The 18,483-nt window shown below is 40.3% G+C and overlaps 2 protein-coding genes across 2 annotated transcripts; both read right to left on the bottom strand.

Moving 5' to 3' along the window:
• Nucleotides 1–333: 333 nt before the first annotated feature.
• LOC122050400 lies at nucleotides 334–9,473 on the bottom strand. Its single transcript, XM_042611304.1, has 4 exons — nucleotides 9,425–9,473; nucleotides 8,220–8,353; nucleotides 7,542–7,634; nucleotides 334–562 (listed from the first exon to the last, which is right to left on the bottom strand). The coding sequence occupies exons 1-4, from the start codon at nucleotides 9,471–9,473 to the stop codon at nucleotides 482–484; spliced, it is 357 nt and encodes a 118-aa protein (XP_042467238.1). The 3' UTR covers nucleotides 334–481.
• Nucleotides 9,474–10,913: 1,440 nt separating this feature from the next.
• Nucleotides 10,914–13,850, bottom strand: LOC122051861 (probably inactive leucine-rich repeat receptor-like protein kinase IMK2). The gene is made up of 2 exons (XM_042613165.1): nucleotides 11,819–13,850; nucleotides 10,914–11,721 (listed from the first exon to the last, which is right to left on the bottom strand). The coding sequence occupies exons 1-2, from the start codon at nucleotides 13,665–13,667 to the stop codon at nucleotides 11,102–11,104; spliced, it is 2,469 nt and encodes an 822-aa protein (XP_042469099.1). The 5' UTR covers nucleotides 13,668–13,850; the 3' UTR covers nucleotides 10,914–11,101.
• Nucleotides 13,851–18,483: the final 4,633 nt, after the last annotated feature.

Raw genomic sequence — 18,483 nt, 5'->3', positions numbered from 1 at the left:
AGAAGTGCTAGGTTGACCTTGTTGCTGTAATAACTCAATTTGAATTAATTCTCGATATGCATACATTTATTAGTTATCCTTGAAAAAATACGACTTGGGGCTCCTTACTACACGTATTTTATTTAGTTAATTGAGTTCCTAATCTTTATTAATTTGGAGCGCCACGTGACATGGAAATGGCCAACACCACCATCCATAAAGGAAGTTTGATCTAATAATCCGCAACAAACTCATCCGTTGTGGAGGGAGACACTCAGAGCCAACACGCAAGCTTGTTGCATCACTTATAAACTAGTAATGGAGACCGTGGAATTTATTTAAAAATCTCTCTCCCACTTAGTTATTTAAGGTGAGGAATTTTAACCTAGCAAGTATACATCACACACATCACAGTAAATAAAAGCAATAAATATGGAAATTAATTTTTCAACTATTATGGTCTTTTCCATCATTGTCCTTCGCGTGCTCCCAGCCCTAGTGTTCATGTCGTCGGGTCCATCGAGCTTCCTTTTCCACTGCTCCTCTGGTCCTCTAATAGCACCACGCCTCGCAAGGTTACGATCTGCGACAGAAAAAATCAAATTTTACATACATCGATCGTATATTCCACAAGAGAATGTACATCAAGTCTAGATCAAACATAAATGTAAAATCCTAGGGCTAATACAGCTCCTGCTGTATTAGTTAAATACAATCATGCACACACAATAAAATGTCCTTGACATGTCCAAGAGTCCAATCACACACAATATCTATAAGTCATAATAGTTGGAGCCTGCAACCACAGAGTTAGCACATCCTACTATTATCCTACCTAAATTATGTATGACATGTGTATAATTAAACTGAAAATCAAACACATAGAGGTAACCCCTAGCTCTTATATCAATTATTGGTTAGTCCTAGGAAGATCGTACTGATTCCACTGTAGAAAAATTTTGTACAAGTGTCGAACCTATCCTAATAACCTATTGTGTTATTTAGAAATTAAAATCGGAATCGCAAACGGAACTTAACATTATTGATTCCAAATTTAACTTATCTGTTCTTAATGGTTTAGACTTGGATCGCAAACGATGCTTAACATTATTGATCCAAATCCACCTATGTTATAAATTCAATTAAATATTAATTTCATAAATCGGCTTCCAGGTTAAACATGGCGAGGCACTAGGCCTTCTTGGATATGGGAGCAACTACCACTTCCTAGACAAAACCTTTCAATGAAATATAATATTTAATTTCCTTATATAACCTTAGGTTTAACCAAAAGGAACAATTGAATCACAAATTTGACAAACAAAAAAAAAACACAAACTCGAATCACAAATTCAAAACCTAGAATTATATGCCTCTTGTGTTTGGAATTCATACAAAGAAAAACTAGTATGATGCGGAAAACAATTACTAGTTATGTCTTTCTTTGTATGCAATGACCTCTTGATCTTCTACCGTGTTCCTCTTCTTATCTTGGATGTTGTGTGGGCAACGATCTACCGAGATGAGAACCACCCAAACCCTTCTTCTTCCTCCTTGCAAGTTTCGGCCAAGCTCCTCTCCTTGAGATGAAGAATTTCGGCCACACCACCAAGCTCCAAGGGATGCTAGAAACAAAACCTCCTTTCTCTCCTTCTCCTCCAAGCAAGATCCGACCACCACCATAAAGCTCCAAGGGATGATGCCGCTGGCCACTAAAGAAGAAGAGAAGAGAAGAAGAACAAGGACTAGGGTCGGCCACTACCAAGGAAGAGAGGGAGGAAAATAGAATAGAGTTCTCCTTCATGAAGGCACCCCCTACCCCCTCTTTTATATTCATTGGTCTTGGCAAAAAAGGAAAAATTAAATAAAATCTTCCTTATTTTCTTTGCCATGAAAAGGAAAATTTTAATTGATTAAAACCAATTTCCTTTTCTTAAATATCATGGTCGGCCACCTCATTGCTCCAAGCAAGGAAAGTTTTAACACAAAATTAAAACTTCCTAATTTGTTTCCGAAAATTTTAAAATAAAAATTTCTCTAATAATTTTTCCCTTCATGGTTGGTTATAAAAGGAATTTTATAAATTAAAATATCTCTATTAAAACATGTGGATGATTTCCAAAAAGGAAAATTATCTTTTAAAATTAAAATCTTCCTCTCAATCTACAAATAAGGAAAGATATCAAATCTTTCCTTAATCTTTTGTAGAAACTTATAAAAGAAAAAATTTATAATTTTAAAACTCTCTTTTTAAATCATGAACATGGTTACAAAAAAGGAAAGTTTTCTCAAAATTAAAATCTTCCTTTCAATCTACAAATAAAGAAAGATATCAAATCTTTTCTTAATCTTTTGTAGAAAACTATAAAAGGAAAGATTTATAATTTTAAACTCTCTTTTAAAACCATGGAATCTACATAAGAAAAATTTTAAAAAATTAAAATCCTTTTAATTTAATGTGGCCGGCCACACCAAGCTTGGGTTAAAACTAGGATCGGCCACACAACTTGGCTCATCCTATTTGCTTGGCCGGCCCAAGCTTGGGTTCCAAGCTTGCTTGGCAGACCATCTTAGGATGGGTATAAAGATGGGTATAGGTGGGTATAATACTTTATAAATAAGAGCCTACGATAGGGACCCAGAGGAGGAATTGGTTTTGGTCTCTCGATGAAATTAAGCTTCCTGTGTTCGCACCGAACACTCAACTTAATTTCATCAATAATAATTCATACCACTAAAGAATTATTATTGAACTACCGCACCAATCCCAAATTATATTTTGGGCTCCTTCTTATTATGAGTGTGTTAATCTCCCTGTATTTAAGATGTCGAATGTCCACTAATTAAATGAGTTACTGACAACTCACTTCAATTAATATCTTTGTCTAAGAGTAGTACCACTCAACCTTATCGTCATGTCGGACTAAGTCCACCTACAGGGTTTAACATGACAATCCTTATGAGCTCCTCTTTGGGACATTATCGACCTAGATTACTAGGACACAGTTTCCTTCTATAATCAACAACACACACTATAAGTAATATCATTTCCCAACTTATCGGGCATATTGATTTATCGAGCTAAATCTCACCCTTTGATAAGTCAAAGAAATAAATACTAAATATATGTGCTTGTTATTAATTAGGATTAAGAGCACACACTTCCATAATAACTAAGGTCTTGTTCTTTTATTAAGTCAGTATAAAAAGAACTTATCTTAAATGGTCATGTTCAATACACTCAGAGTGTACTAGTGTAATTTATCAGTCAAGATAAACTAATACTTAATTACACTACGACTATTCTAATGGTTTGTTTCTTTCCATCTCAGTCGTGAGCTACTGTTTAAATTTATAAGGAATTGATAACATTATCTTCTGTGTGTGACACCACACACTATGTTATCTACAATATAAATTAATTGAACAACTACACTTAGCTTATAAATGTAGATATTTGACCAATATGATTCTTATTTCTAAGTAAATATTTATAAAAAAAACTAGGTTTTTAGTATACATTCCAACACGTAAAGCATAGGCAATGATTTTCTCATTCTGCATCAGAACAGCACCTAAACCATTCTTGGAGGCATCGATGTATACTACGAACCATCCAGAACTATCCGAAATTACAAGCACTGGTGCTATCATCAATCTTTCTTTCAACTCCTCGAAACTCCTCTCACACTGGTCTGTCCATTCATACTTTACCCCTTTTTGGTCAGCGAAGTTAGGAGTAAGGTGATCCATGAGAAATTCTGAATGAACCTTCGATAGTAGCCTGCCAGCCCTAAGAAGCTTTAAATTTTGGTAACATTCCTTGGTGTAACCCAATTCTTAATTTCCTCTACTTTAGCTGGATCCACTTTTATACCTTTCTCTGAAACTATGTACCCTAGGATGGAATTTGTCCCAACCAGAAATCACATTTGTTGAACTTCGCATACAAGCATTTATCCTTCAGAGTCTGCAACACTGCCATCAAGTGTAAACGATGCTCTTCGCGACTCTGAGAGTATATCAATATGTCATCAATGAAGACAATAACGAAATGGTCCAAATATGGCTAGAAAACCCAATTTATCAAATCCACAAATACTGCTGGTACATTAGTAAGTCCAAACGGCATAACTAGAAACTCGTAATGTCCGTATCGCGTTCTGAATGTCATTTTATGGAAATCCTCCTCTCTCACCTTCACCTGATGGTATCCTGACCTCAAATCAATTTTTGAGAACACTGTTTCTCCTTGTAGCTGATCGAACAAGTCCTCAATTCTAGGAAATTGGTACTTATTCTTGACAGTAACTCTATTCAGTTCCCAGCAGTCAATGCACAGACGCATGGTCCCATCCTTCTTACAAACAAACCACACTGGCACTCCCCATGATGACACACTTTGTTAGATGAAACCCTTATCCAATAGATCTTGCAGTTGTTCCTTCAATTCTTTCATTTCCATAGGTGTCAATCGGTATGGTGCTTTCGACACTAGTATGGTTCCCGATATCAATTCTATCTCAAACTCCACCTCTTTGATAGGGGGTATTCCCGTAATATCCTCTAGGAACACTTTTGGAAAGTCTCGAGCTACCTCCACTTCCTCTGAACTCGGTCTACGAGTCTCTGAATTAACTATGATATTGACTAGGAATCCACTACACCTCCTACTCAGCATTCGTTGAGCTTTACACGTTGAAATAATATGAGGGAGAGTTGGTCTTAGAGTTGCATTAAAAATGAAGGATTCATCATTTGGTAGCTTCAACCTGACCGTCCATTGTTTGCAATCGATGATAGCCTCGTGTTGGGTCAACAATCCATTCCAAGGATCACATTGAAATATGTCATTTCCAGCACAATGAGTTCTGCATACACCATATAGTTTTGCATCATTATCTGACAATTCCTTATCATCCTGTTGTTGTGTAGTTCTTCCCCAAAGGTAAAGAAATGTTATATCCCATAACCATTCGATTGGGTGCAATACCCAATTTTACAATATAAGCCATAGATATAAAAGAATGGGTAGCTCCAGAATCTATTAATGCATGAGCTTGTAGGTTGGCAACAAGAATCATACCTATGATAATGATTGAGTCTAGATCCACCTGCTCCTGTGTCATTGTAAACACCCTTCCTTTAGTGGGCTCTTTGAGCTGTGAGCAGTCTCTAGCAAAATGTCTATCTTCTTGCACATATAACAACCATCTGAACCCATCAAACACTGTTCTGCATGAACCTTCTCACACTTGAGGCACTGAACTTTGTCTTCAACCTTGTGGGCAATTCCTTCATTTGATCGGAATCCCTGGTGTCACTGTCGTGGTTGTGTCATATTTTGTTATGGCTTACCCTGAGGCCGAGCTGGAACAGGCTTCTTCCTACTCGACTCTTGTTGATCCCTTCCTTGGTAACCGGCTTTCTTGCTCTTCCCTGATCATATCATTCCTGTCCCTTTCTGACATCAGAGTCTGATCCATAGCCTCTCTGAATGTAGTGACCCGACTCAGCCAAACGTCATGTCAAATTGTAGCTCTCATCCCTTCAATGAAATGCTTCAGCTCTTCTACCGGTTGTCCTGTAAACATAGGTACAAAGTATCATCCCCTCTCAAACTTCTTAACGTACCCAACCACTGTCATGTCTCCCTGTTGAAGTTCTAGGAACTCTCTGGCCAATCTAGTTCTACTGTCGGTAGTGAAATATTTCCCAGAAAGTATTTCTTTAAAGCCAACCCAAGTTAAGGTAGTCACATCCACCGTAGAGCATGCACCCTCCCACCATATCTGCGCATCGTCATGTGACATAAATATGGCACACCTAACCCTATCAGCATCATGAGCTACATGAAGTCATATATTATTTCCAGTAATCGGATCCATCCTTCTACAATGATTGGGTCTATTGTGCCTTGCAACTCTGTCGGTCCAAACTCTCTCAACTGTTTGTAAACCGGGTTCATTCCAGCTGTGGCGTGACTGTGTACATGTCCATTCTCCCTAACTCTCAATAGTTGTTGTATCTGCTCCCCATGAATGCAATTCTGCTCTTATAAGAGTGTGGTGAGTCCTTCTAGGAACTGATTATTCTGACCTTCAGTCTCATCGTTATTCCTTCTAGCAGTCATACCCTGTACATCCCAACACATGTTCATCATTACTTCACATATGCATGTTAATATATTGGTTATGTCCTAGCTGAGTTGCTAAATTAAATTCGGGATTATAACAAGGTAAATCTTACAAATTTGAAAGCAGAAGTAGCCGAGTTCTTAACGAGATGGCATGTCCTTTAGGAGTGATGGCTCTGATACCAACTAAATATCCCTAGACTTCTCACACATTCTAGGAACCTATAACAGAACATATGCAACATTTACCAATCAATTGTAGACCAATATTCAACGGACAACCTCTGAAAACATTGTTGTTTTAAAAAAAAAAAAACTATGCTATAAACCCCATCGAATGACCTACCATACTCAACGTACACGGTAACATCACAACCAAAGGAGTTTATCCAGAAAAGAGGATATGGAGGCACCAACACAACTTCTCATACAAGTAAAGGAAAGACTCGGAAGAAGCACAAGCCTTCATAGCACTCCGAAAGACTCCCAGACAGTGTGTCATGCATCCATCCCACCTCTTCGCCTACTCCGTCCGTATAGACTCCATCATATTCTAGGAAGTGTCTCCCTCTAACATAAGCATCATGAGTTTACAAACTCAGCAAGAGCATTCCAATATGAGATATATGACTTCCATATGAAGTAGAAATAGAAGCTAGTAGGCATAAAACATGAACTAAATCACAGGATAGTGAAAAAGAGTACGATATGTAAATAAACCCACTCAGCTAATAGGGGTGGATATGTCACGCATGTGGTAACCACCATTTGAACCAGTCAATCAGTCTATAATCATAACCCTAGAGGTACCTTCTAGAAGAATATGCAGTCATATAACCGAAGCTAAGATAAGCTACATTATTAGTCAAGTTTAGAAGGGCCCTCCCCGGAGCTCATCCCGAGACTCCCATCCGTAGTGTCACCACATGTGCCAATACCCATCCAATTAGCCACATGAGAAAACATAATCTATCCACATTATACTCGTATCAATAACACATTTCATTCATTTATAAGCTTACCAGTACATGAATCGAGCATAATCATAGTCATACTAGTAATCAAGTACCTATTCGTATCTGAGAATCATGCATAACCATAAGCATACTAATTAACAAGAACCTAATCATAACCGAGAATCTTAAAGAAGAAATGAAAATAAACCCATTAAAACCAATGACGAAAATCCACCATCCATCCAAACTAGTACTTATTGAAGACATCCATCCAATTCTGCTATCAATTTGAATTCTATTCGTCAAAACAGTTCACGTCAATAAATGAGTTCCTCCACATAGAACTGTAAGAAGTAAAAAAAACAAATCAAGATTTAACAATACAAATTAGACTGCCACAAATAACATGTTATCGGCAATCAAAATCACTCAAAGCAACCTCATCCAACAACGGAACACAAGTGCAGTACCAAATTCAATTCGAAATACCCCAAACTCCGTACCAAGGTCTTGCTAAATAACCAACCAAGTTTTAAATCAAGTTCATCTCCCCACCTTCGAATCTGCACAGAATGCAGAACACAAGTGAAATCACAATTCTACCAACACTATCCATCTGAATCCAAATCTATAACCTGTGGTAAAACCTACCGAATAAATTCTCAAAATTCCACTGTTAATCGGAAAGATAGAACAAGATTGAATTGAAACCAGTCAAATCCACTGAAATTTAGTGAAATAGAACCACTTCGAATCAAACTCCTACCTTCTAAATCAATCCAGCATTTCATAAGCAATAGGAAAACAAGAGCATCTTTGATCAAGGCTTAAAGCACAAACATTCAATCTGAACCTTCAGAAGCTATAGGAAGGAGCAAAAACTTCATCGGAACTAGCTGAAACCACCAAGAACTTGGACCAGAACTCAATCTGTCAAGAAAGAGCTGAACAAAACCAAATCCAAATGCAAACGCCCAAATCCCTAGTGGAAATCCATAGCAATTCACAAGATGGAACAAGAACAACACAGGAAAGATCAATCCACCTCTCAATCCAACAATCGGCAACATAACAAGCATATTGGCTCCTCCTAACTACCTATCCCATACCTCACCGATTCATACCAACATAGAGGAAAATGCTCTTGCCTTTCTCTCCCTCAGCTGCCTCCGAAAGCCCTCGCCCAGCGTTATCGCGTCGACAGTGAGGTCGTCCCTAGTCCCTGCATCCAGTCGTAGTGCCCTCCGTGGGATCGTAGGCCTGGGGTGATGCTTGGTTGGAGCTTAGGGCACAGGAAGGAGCTCCGTCGTGAATGGAAGAGATGAGTGAGGTGGCGAAGTCAGCAACTTGCGGAGTGGAACGAGGCAGAAGAATTGGGGAACGGTGGATTTCTTTTATACTTACGTTATTTAGCGTTAACTTAGTGTAATTAAGTTTAATCAACTCCTAAATTAAATAAGTATCATATGCTTCCATCAAATTTCACACCTCTATCCCCTTGAAATATATCATACAAATTCATTTAAAATTCTAAAAAATTTCTAAAATTTATAGATAATTTTATAGATTCATCCCTTAATTAACGCTCGTGTGACATTAAAGAATTTCATAAATAAATTTTTTAATTACATGAGACCTTACAAAATGACATTCTTTCAATTAGGTAAAATTGAACATTTAAAACGTCTAAAATAGGTCATCTCACTTCATCTATCTCTAACATCATGATGTACTATAAGCTATCCATCAAATTTCATAAAGCATATAGCCAATATTCATATATTGTTTATTTGGCAGTGGAAGTTTTTTTTTTTTTTTTTTTTTTTTTTTGACTCACCAATATATCATTGGCCATCATTTTCAAATTTAGTGGCATTTTATTTCATTATTTCTCCACATATTTTTACTCATATGCTCTCTTTAAATATATGTTACTTTCTTTCCTTTAATTTTCATTACTTGAAAATCTAACACTACTAAACCACAAACCCTTAAATCAAAACCAAATCCAAAATCCTAAACCACAATCTTTAAACCTAAAACCTTAGTATCCTAATCCTAAACTCTATATCATTCATACTTCCATCTAAATTAACCGTTAAGATGCCACCTTTCCCCGTAATAAAATCTTTATCCCACGAATTAGTGAATATGGCCTAATTATTGTAGGCATTTCAAAAAAACTATGATACCTTTACAAGAATAATATCAAAGAAAACATCTTACATAACCAAATCTATAGGATTTTGGCTAAGATCATAGTATATATCCACTTGGCTATAGTATGATGATAGGAGGTGTGATGGGTTCTCTGGATAAAGAGGGTTTAAGTCTTACCCAGAGTATATTACACCTGAAAAGTTTGAAAAATTTGTCACATTAGATTGTTCGTCATGATCCATCTGCGCTTTCTAATTTATTCTAGTCATTAATGGAAAATTTTCATAAGACTAAATCGGTCACCTCAAGGATTAGTTGAATCATAAGAGTTGTATACCTAAATTAGCAAAAAAAAAAAATAGATAGATTGCTTATAGGCTATGATGTAGTGGTAAGCACACTTTAAGACTCCTCATGTACTCAGAGTTCAAAATCTAAGGAGCGCAAGAAATTTGTCTCCCGTGATTGAACCACTGGGACTATTGGCTATTGTGTGGATTATCACTTATAATTTCATATTTATCCTAGTAACTGATAGAAATTTTCCTTAGAGTTGGACCGATCAATTGTAAGATTAGTCAAATAATAAGAATTAGATACCTGAATTACTAAAAAAATTATAGAAATTAATTGAACATACTTTTGAAGTGGTAAATTAACAATATAGAGTAAAGCCTAGAGTACGTTAATCTCGTCATCATGAGGTGCCCAATTGGTTAGACGATTACAACTTTACTATAATAACACAAGAGGTCAATTCCCAACGGATGCATGCTCTCAGGGAAAAAAACCCCTTCCACTATCTAACCACTTGGTAGTCGGTTATAAGCTGACACCGTGATTTACCTTCTTTCATATAATTTGAAAACGGGTTATAAGCGGTATCTTTCGATGAGCATAATCACCTTTTACTATAATAAAAAACCTTAACCCTAGTAGCAAAGTTAAAACGATTGATCTACCCAGACTGTGGATCACGATAGTCATGCCATCATCTTGAACTGCCTTCTTTTTTCTATCACATTTTTTCTTTCTCCAACCGTAAATTCAAACTGTAGCTCATTCTCAGGGGTCGTCGAGCCTGGGGCTGGAGTAAACTAAGACATGGCTTTGCTCTTACCCCCGGACACAGTGCAACATGAAAACATTTGGTGGATTTATAAAGCACCACAGTTCAATACCAACTGCTAACTAGGGCTGGCAACAAGGCTATTAATTAGTAGAGAGATTGTGCAAAGACAGTTCGATTACATAATTAATAAATATATATAACTCTATAGTGGGGGACAAGATTGGAATTCGACTATTAGATATACTCTTGTGAGGAGTAGGGTTCCTTTGGTCCATTTTAGCGGATCAAATCTTATTTCACTGTAATAGTGATTGGAGGGGTTCAATGGTCCCCATCTGCTAAATAAATGGGTACTATTGAATCCCTTCAATCACTATCTCTGGTCCAAAGATGAACTAAGACAGATAGAATCTGCTTGTGAGGGCTTTCGATTTACCTATGGATGAAACAGGGAATGTCGTCCACTTCTGAGAATAATCGAGTCTATATGAGACCGCAAATACAAATACCTGTATAAAAAAACCAGTGTACTTTAACCGGCCCCCAAACTAGTTCATACCCATTTATAGAAATTCAATATATAAATCTCAAATTAGTCAAAATATCATTATTGCCGTTACATGAATTTAATGTTTTATTCAGCCGATGACGTCATATAATAATTAATGAGAATAACTAAAAATTGGAAAAGAATATCAAGAACCGATATGTATAAACAATGGCCCTAACCCGAAGCCTAAAATTAATAATAAAATCACTCAAATATAATTATTGATAATTATAACAAATATCTGACTTTTATTCGTCGGCCTTCGGTGCTTCCGGCTCAGCCTTGGAAGGCTCTGCCAACTCCGGCATGATCTCCTCCAGCTGCTGCATCACCTGCTGCGCCTCCGGCCTTGCTGCCGGCGAGGGGTCGACGCAGTGCAGCGCCAGTTTCAGCGTATTGAGCAGCTCGTCGCCAGTCGCCGTCCCCGCCGCTGCGTCCCTCATCAGCTCAGTATCGAACACCTCGTTGGTCCACTCCTCCTTCACTATGGACGCCACCCACTGCGGCAGATCCATGCCGTTGGTCGAGTCCGCCGGCGACTTCCCGGTCAGCAGCTCCAGCAGGATCACGCCGAGGCTGTACACGTCGCTCTTCGCGTTGGCCTTCTTGAGCTTGGACAGCTCGGGCGCACGGTACCCGAGCGCGCTCGCGGCGGCGGCGACGTTGGAGCTGGCGGCGCCAGTCATGAGGCGGCCAAGGCCGAAGTCGCTGATCCTGGCGTTGCAGTTGTCGTCTAGGAGCACGTTGGTACTAGTGAGGTTGCCGTGGACGATGTTGAGCTCGGTGTGGAGGTGGTGCAGGCCCCGGGTTACTCCCATGGCGATCGTAATCCTTGTCGGCCAGTCCACCATGCTATCTGGCGCTCGAGCTGACATCAGAAGAGTAGCAGAAGATGTTAAATTCGATGACAGACAACATCAGATTCAGAGATTGCGTGAATTTGACTGAAAAATCGAGTTTGTTACCGTGCAGAAAAGCTGCGAGGCTTCCTTTGGGCATGAAATCGAAGACAAGAAGCTTCTCCCCTTTAGGCCCCAAGTAGAAGGCCCTCATAGCTAACAGGTTGGGGTGCCGGATTTTCCCAAGAACGCCGACCTCCGCCTCGAACTCCTTCTGACCCTTCGCGATCTTCTCTCTAAGCCGCTTCACCGCGACTTGGCTACCGTCCTCCAGCGTCGCCTTATAGACGGTCCCGAAAGTGCTCTTCCCCATGATCTCAGCGGTGGCGCACAGGAGATCGTCGGCAGTGAAGGCCATCGGGCCATCGAAATGCACCAGCTTACCTCCAGCGTCCCCGCCCGCCTCTACTTCAGTCCCACTGGTCTCCGTCCCTGGCTTCTCGCCTCTCCCGCCCGCCACATCTCTTGCCTTGCTCTGTTTTGAAGCTCTACTTCTGATCATGCAGCAGAAAAGAACGGAGAAGAGGATAAAGAGGAGCGCGAGGACGATCCCCACGGCTATGAGTATTAGAGCCTTCGAACTGAGTTTCCTTCGGCTGCGCAGCTCCTGCGCGGTGGAGGGAAACGGTGGAAACGTTGGAGGAGCAGAAGGACAGGGAGTTGAGGCACTGTAACCGCAGAGCTGGAGGTTTCCAATAAAAGAGCTCGAATTGAACTTTTCAGAGAGAAGAACAGGAACAGGGCCGGATAAATTGTTGTAGGACACATCGAAGAAGGCGAGGCTTGTGAGGTTACCAATGGAAGAGGGAATTCCTCCGGTGAGGTTGTTCTCCGCCAAATTCAGCAGAGAGATGTCGGAGATGTTCCCCAAGGTGGGAGGGATTGGACCATTGAATTGGTTTCGTTTAAGATCTAATAAAGATAGATTCTTTAAACCATCGATGGACTCTGGGATTGGGCTTTTGAGAAAGTTACCTTGAAGTTTGAGCTCGACCAAGGACGACAGGTTGCAGAGCGAAGCAGGGAAGCTTCCGGCAATGGAGTTGTTGGAGAGATCGAGCGTTTTTAGCCTCGGAAACGTCCCGAATTCTTCAGGAATGCTGCCTTGTAGCTCATTGTTGCTGAGAGAAATGTCTTCCAACATCCGAAGGCGAGAGAGGGAGATTGGAATGCTGCCGGAGAGGAAATTGTGTTCGAGATGCAAGCTTTTGAGCTGGAAAGCTGATCCATTGCTCTTGTTGCTTCCCCATGTGTCAGGAACAGAGCCGGAGAGGTTGTTGTATTCGAGGGAGAGGAACACAAGAGCAGGGAGACGAGTGACGGCTACAGGTATCGAACCAGAGATGTCGTTGTAGCTCAAATTGAGCCTAATGAGCCTGGAATTATTGGCGATGGCGGCAGGGATGCTACCGGAGAGCGTATTGTTGCTGAGGTCGAGCGTCTGTAGAAGGATGCATCCCGCAATGGACTGTGGCACGCCGCCGGTGAAGCGGTTGTTGAACAAATAGACACCGCGGAGGTCACGGAGGCCACCTAGAGCAGACGGGATAGGCCCACCGATAGCATTGTCGTGGAGGTTGAGCTTGCGGAGGGCAGTGAGCTGGCCGATCTTATCGGAGAGGCGGCCGGTGAGGCCTCGCCAGGGAAGCTGGAGGGCGATCACCTGGCCACGGACACACTTAATGCCGACCCAGGTGCCGGTGCAGGCGTCAATGCCAGTGCCGTTCCAGCTCCGGAGCACGCCCCGGAGGTCGGCGAACTCAGCCTTGATGGCCTGCAACCCCTGGAGGTTGGTCTGGGTGATCGCTACCCCGTCCCACTCGATTCCCGCCGCCGATCTCAACGTAAGCCACCCAAGTAAAATCAACACCACCAGCGGCGGCGGTGGCTGCCGTTGGAGTGTTGATCGATCCATGAAGCAGGGATCCACACTGTGTCTGTGCTCTGTGCTTGATCAATTCGGACGAAGAACAAGATTAAGGAACAGAGAGATAGAGAAATCGAGAGAGCGAAGAGGAGGAAGATTAATTGGATTTTGGGAAGGAAAGGGATGGGATTATAAATTGTGAGAGAGGGAATCTTGGTGCTAATTATTATTATTGTTTGGTTCTCGGGAGGAAGCCAACGGCTAGTTTTCCTACCCGCATCATCTTCCTCAGTTCCGCTTCCAACTGTTGTCGTCCGGCAAACTCTGAGTAGAGCGCGTGAGGGCAAAAAAGGAAATAAATTGACGGATGAGGAAGAGCAACGGCTAAATCTGTGCGTGTCGGGAAGAACAAGATTCCTTCCGCATCTTCATCGTTAGTTGGATGTTTGACTCTGATATGACTTTTCAACGGTCGGGATCGAGTAGGACGGCACCTGAGGCTGAGGCTGAGGCTGAGGCTGAGGTGTAACACAGGCTGGCGTACCATGTACCATTGGTGACGTAATCTGGGAAGTTTTGACGTCAGGATGCGGTTAAAACTTTACAGGATCCAGTAAAAGGCTATGCAAGTAAATGTTGGTGCAGTTCCAGACAGAATATGCCGTATTTGATGAATACCATAATCTAATGGAAGGAATTTGTAAAGTCTTAGATATGATCATCTATGATATCATCTGGTCCCCACCCATTCGTGGTATAGATAGGTAATTATCTTAATAGGCATTCAGGTTAATTTCTAGCGGTGATAAAATATCTTATTGAAAAGGACTATGGTACTAGATCAAATATTACTTGTGATTTATCCTCTTCTAGAATTTAAAAATTGCCATGAAAGTGCCATTGAAAAATTGCTCCATTAGATATGATCATCTAAAAATGACGTAATTTAAATTGAGATAATTTTAGAATAAAGTAACCTAAGTAAAATGATATCGATACCGACCAAACAATATGTGTAGTAGTAAAATATAAAATCTTCATCTTAACGGTCTCTTTATAACAACCTCATACATTTTAGAAGTGAGTAAATTATAAGTATTTATTCAGTTTTAGTAGAAGGATCTTCTTAGATAATCATTCAAAATAGTGTTCTCACAGAGATGCAGCAAGAATTCACTCATTCGGTTCATCAAATGACACAACAAAAAAGACACAAAGTCCATGCATCCCTTTGTAAATCAACTCTTCGTATAAGTCGCAATCCACAGACTCCGGAATTTGCTACTTTAAGGATTCCATTCTTGTATTTCATACTGAGATGATCGAAGTTGAAATCTCTGAGACAGTTATTAAAATGTAATGACAGTTTGCTAACAAAGTGGAACAAAGTATGTTAATAAAATAAAAACTATCTTTTTGGAGACCCGACTTCAATACCTGTCCAATTCAAGCCACTTTAACTCCTATTTACTGCAAATAAAACTAACATATTCCTAATTTAGAAATCCTTACCTCATCATCCACTATTAGCTCTGAAACATTTGCCATAATCCCAACTATCAATTATCACAAGAAAGACTAGAAAGATATAAACATAAACTACGCTTAACACATAAGTCTGCACTCCAAAAGAGAAGAACATGAAAGTATTATAAAATAATAATAAGATTAAGTATCTAATGAGGCTTCCTGATATAGGTAGGTATCTTAGGTAAACTTTGCTATGATTAATCTGAGTTAAGTTAGGTTCTATGATTTGATACCTTGTGTCCAAGTATGTAGGGACTTAAGAAGGTAAAAAATTGAGCGAAAGATATAGCGAACGATAAGTATGGCTCAGGGAACGAGTCGACAGGCTCAGTGCATACGAGGGGCGAGGAGCTGCTAAAGAGTACACAGGTAGACGAGAAGAATACGCACGACTCTTCCGAGGGACGAGAAGCAGGGGAGGAAGACTGCTCGAGGAGAAAGTCAAAGCTGGGTTCGGGTGAACTCAACTCTTGATGATTGAAAGATCACCCAAGCGACCGGACAAATTAACCTAAGTTAACTGTGTCCAAGCGCCCGGGCTCCAGGCGTCGAACTCTAGGTGCCTGGACTGCAGGCGCTTAGATTAGGTCTATGTGCCCGAGATGTGCCGGCCACGTCATCGACTCGTTGCAGTGAGGATCATATTGGAGTCCACGTCAGCAAGACTCCAAACGCCCGGACCGGGTCCAGGTGCCCGAGACCCGATAAACCGTCGACAAAGAGCCATTGCAGAATGGATTGAGGTGGCCACGTTCATGTGCCCAAACCTGGTCCAAACCCCCGAGAGCTGCCATGTCAGCAAACGACTAGTTGCAACTAGTGGACTATAAATAGAGCTCTGTCTTCAAAGTTGAGATACAACACACTTTGTATTCTTTCCTATCTTCTATTTTAAGCTTCTATATTTTTAACGTTGTAAGTGGCTTCTCCGCCTCCGACACTTATCGAAGAAGGAGCTTTAGTAGTGTATTATTTCACATTCTTGGATTAACAACCACCCAGGTTATAACCAAGTAACCTCTTAAGTCTATTTACTTTTTATGTTATTCTTATTGCTTAACTAATGCATGTTTGTTCTTTCTAAGTTAAGAAGCAAGAGAAGTGCTAACTTTAATTGTAGGTTATTCTCCCCCTCTAGTCGACCCACCGATATCTGAGTGAGATGCGCTTTAAAAGGATTAACCACCATCTGAAGTAACACGGAGATAGTCGGAGTGAACATTTGATAACTAGTATTTTTATCTAATATTTTAGCTCTTAGATTTGACATTTTTATTTTCTTGTATAATAAATTTGGTGTTTTTATCATGATTTATGTGTAGGATTTCATTTTGAACTAATCATAAATTTCCTACAAATTGTAGAATTAAATCTCATGTTTTTAATATGGTTTTATAGGGAATCTAAAGAGTCATGGATTATGGTTGGGTCAGATCCAATTTGGCTTAATTTAGAGGTCAAATGGAGGAGATCAAACTGAATCAATATGAACCAATGATCTAGATCTAGAAAGATCTTCTTCCTTCACTCATATCAAGCTATTCAACCCTCCATCCAGATTTGAAGCTATGTGGACTATCAAATATAAAGATGAAATTAACCTCAATTTAATCTAAAGTGATCTAGACCGCTTATCTCATGATGTGACAGTAAGATCTTCACTCTATTCATTGAAGGAGGGAAGCCCTTCCCTTTGTCCTTTCACGTGGCACACAGTGCCCATTCGGCTCGGGTTTCTTTCCCTTTCCTCACATTTTCTTGCCCGACGCCTGACGCCTCCATTTCTTCTCGCAATATGCTTCAAGCCGATGACGACAGCAACTCCAGCGACCCCTATTAGCGGCAACGACATCTTGTCAGTGTTCCCTACCGACGGAGTGGATCTGCTTCGACGATCGTGAGTCCCTTCACTCCCGATTCTTGAGAGAATCTGGTGGCTCCAGATTAGGGTTTCCTTGCCAGAGTAATTATGCTCCGGCAAGGCATCCCTTCTACACCTCTTCCTTATAGAATTCCCTGTGGCATGGTCGTGACAGCAGAGCATTCCAGAGGAAGTCAGTTGTCCCTCTTCTTCTTCTCTGGCTAGTAGTCGATCACTTCATCTTCATCTCCAATGAGCTTCTTCTCAACTTCATCACTGAGCGTTATGAATTTCCTTATAGAGGTGGTTGCGGAAACAAGAAACTCCACCCATCTCAGTGTGTGCATCCATCGCATAAGCTATTTCAACCTCACTGTATAACTTCAACTCATGTTTCTGGCAACAAACCTAGCATTGTGTGATGTGGAGCATTTCCTTGCAGGTGTGGTTGTGAAGGCAAGAAAGTATCTAGAGAAACTTGGTTCATCTCAATTCCGGGAAAGGCTTCATTCCAGCGGGAGGCAGTGAAACCCAATAGCAAGCTTATTGTTGTCCTTCTTTTCATTTCTCTGCTATTCAACTTCGTGTGGTTCGTGTTGGTGGAAGTAGTAGATAATATTGAGGATCTTGTGTCCGGCTAGAAGGGGGTTCAATAGTCGTACACCCCAAATGATTGCTTTTTTTTTTTAAAACAATGTTAGTGCGCAAGTGGAAATACAAACAAAGTAAATAGAAAGTTAAACTAAAGAAAGGAAATGCAAACCACAACATGCCGATTTACGTGGTTCGAAGATTCGAACTCCCACTTTACGGTTATCCGTAAGGTGGACGATCTCTATCCATCGATGGATTAATCCCCAGAAACTCCGGCTAGCACAATCCTCATTGTCGGTGGAGAAACCTCGTCACAACTCGACCAATAACACACGGATTGTAACGTAAGCTTGGAGACTCTAATTAGACTTTAACCAAGTCCAATTTTATCACTTTGGCCAACCATCCCAAACTCTATCTTATAGAGCTTGGGGAAAAATAGCTTTGATCTTTATCATTACCAGTCGACTGGTCCTTATGCTAGCTCCTTGGTTATATTTATGAGATTTTGCTATCATGCAAGTTTTACATAAATGAGATAAAGAGACTAAAGAAATTGATAAGTCATACTGATTAATGATATTCTGAACAAGACGTAGAGATGGATGACTAAGACGTGTGTGCCAAAAGAATTTATCAGTGCATTCTCCAACAAAAGTATTAGTATAGGTGGGTTGAAGATGATAGAGGTCATCTTTAATGTTTTCTCAGAGAAGAATAGTTCTTGTTATGGGATCCTTCACAAGATAATGATGATGATGAAATTCAAAGAATATATTATTATCAAGAGCAAATTGATGCGTAGAAATTAAATTTTTGGTGATAGAATAAACATGAAGAGTATTACACATATGAAAAGTTTGACCACATGAGTGAAAG

This window comes from Zingiber officinale, chromosome 3A, assembly GCF_018446385.1.
Source record: "Zingiber officinale cultivar Zhangliang chromosome 3A, Zo_v1.1, whole genome shotgun sequence".
NCBI lineage: Eukaryota > Viridiplantae > Streptophyta > Magnoliopsida > Zingiberales > Zingiberaceae > Zingiber > Zingiber officinale.
Note: the sequence above shows the minus strand (reverse complement) of the source record. Positions and strands in the feature narration are given on the sequence as shown.

What these genes read in the sequence shown, in the direction of transcription:
- LOC122051861 (XM_042613165.1), bottom strand. Translation starts at nt 13,667, where the DNA reads ATGGATCGATCAACACTCCAACGGCAGCCACCGCCGCCGCTGGTGGTG. An exon ending in CCTCGCAGCTTTTCTGCACG is followed by an intron (nt 11,722 to 11,818) that starts GTAACAAACTCG and finishes TTCTGATGTCAG; the next exon opens with CTCGAGCGCCAGATAGCATG.
- LOC122050400 (XM_042611304.1), bottom strand. Translation starts at nt 9,473, where the DNA reads ATGGATCATGACGAACAATCTAATGTGACAAATTTTTCAAACTTTTCA. An exon ending in AAATTTTTCAAACTTTTCAG is followed by an intron (nt 8,354 to 9,424) that starts GTGTAATATACT and finishes CTGTGCCCTAAG; the next exon opens with CTCCAACCAAGCATCACCCC. An exon ending in GGCAGCTGAGGGAGAGAAAG is followed by an intron (nt 7,635 to 8,219) that starts GCAAGAGCATTT and finishes CATTCTGTGCAG; the next exon opens with ATTCGAAGGTGGGGAGATGA.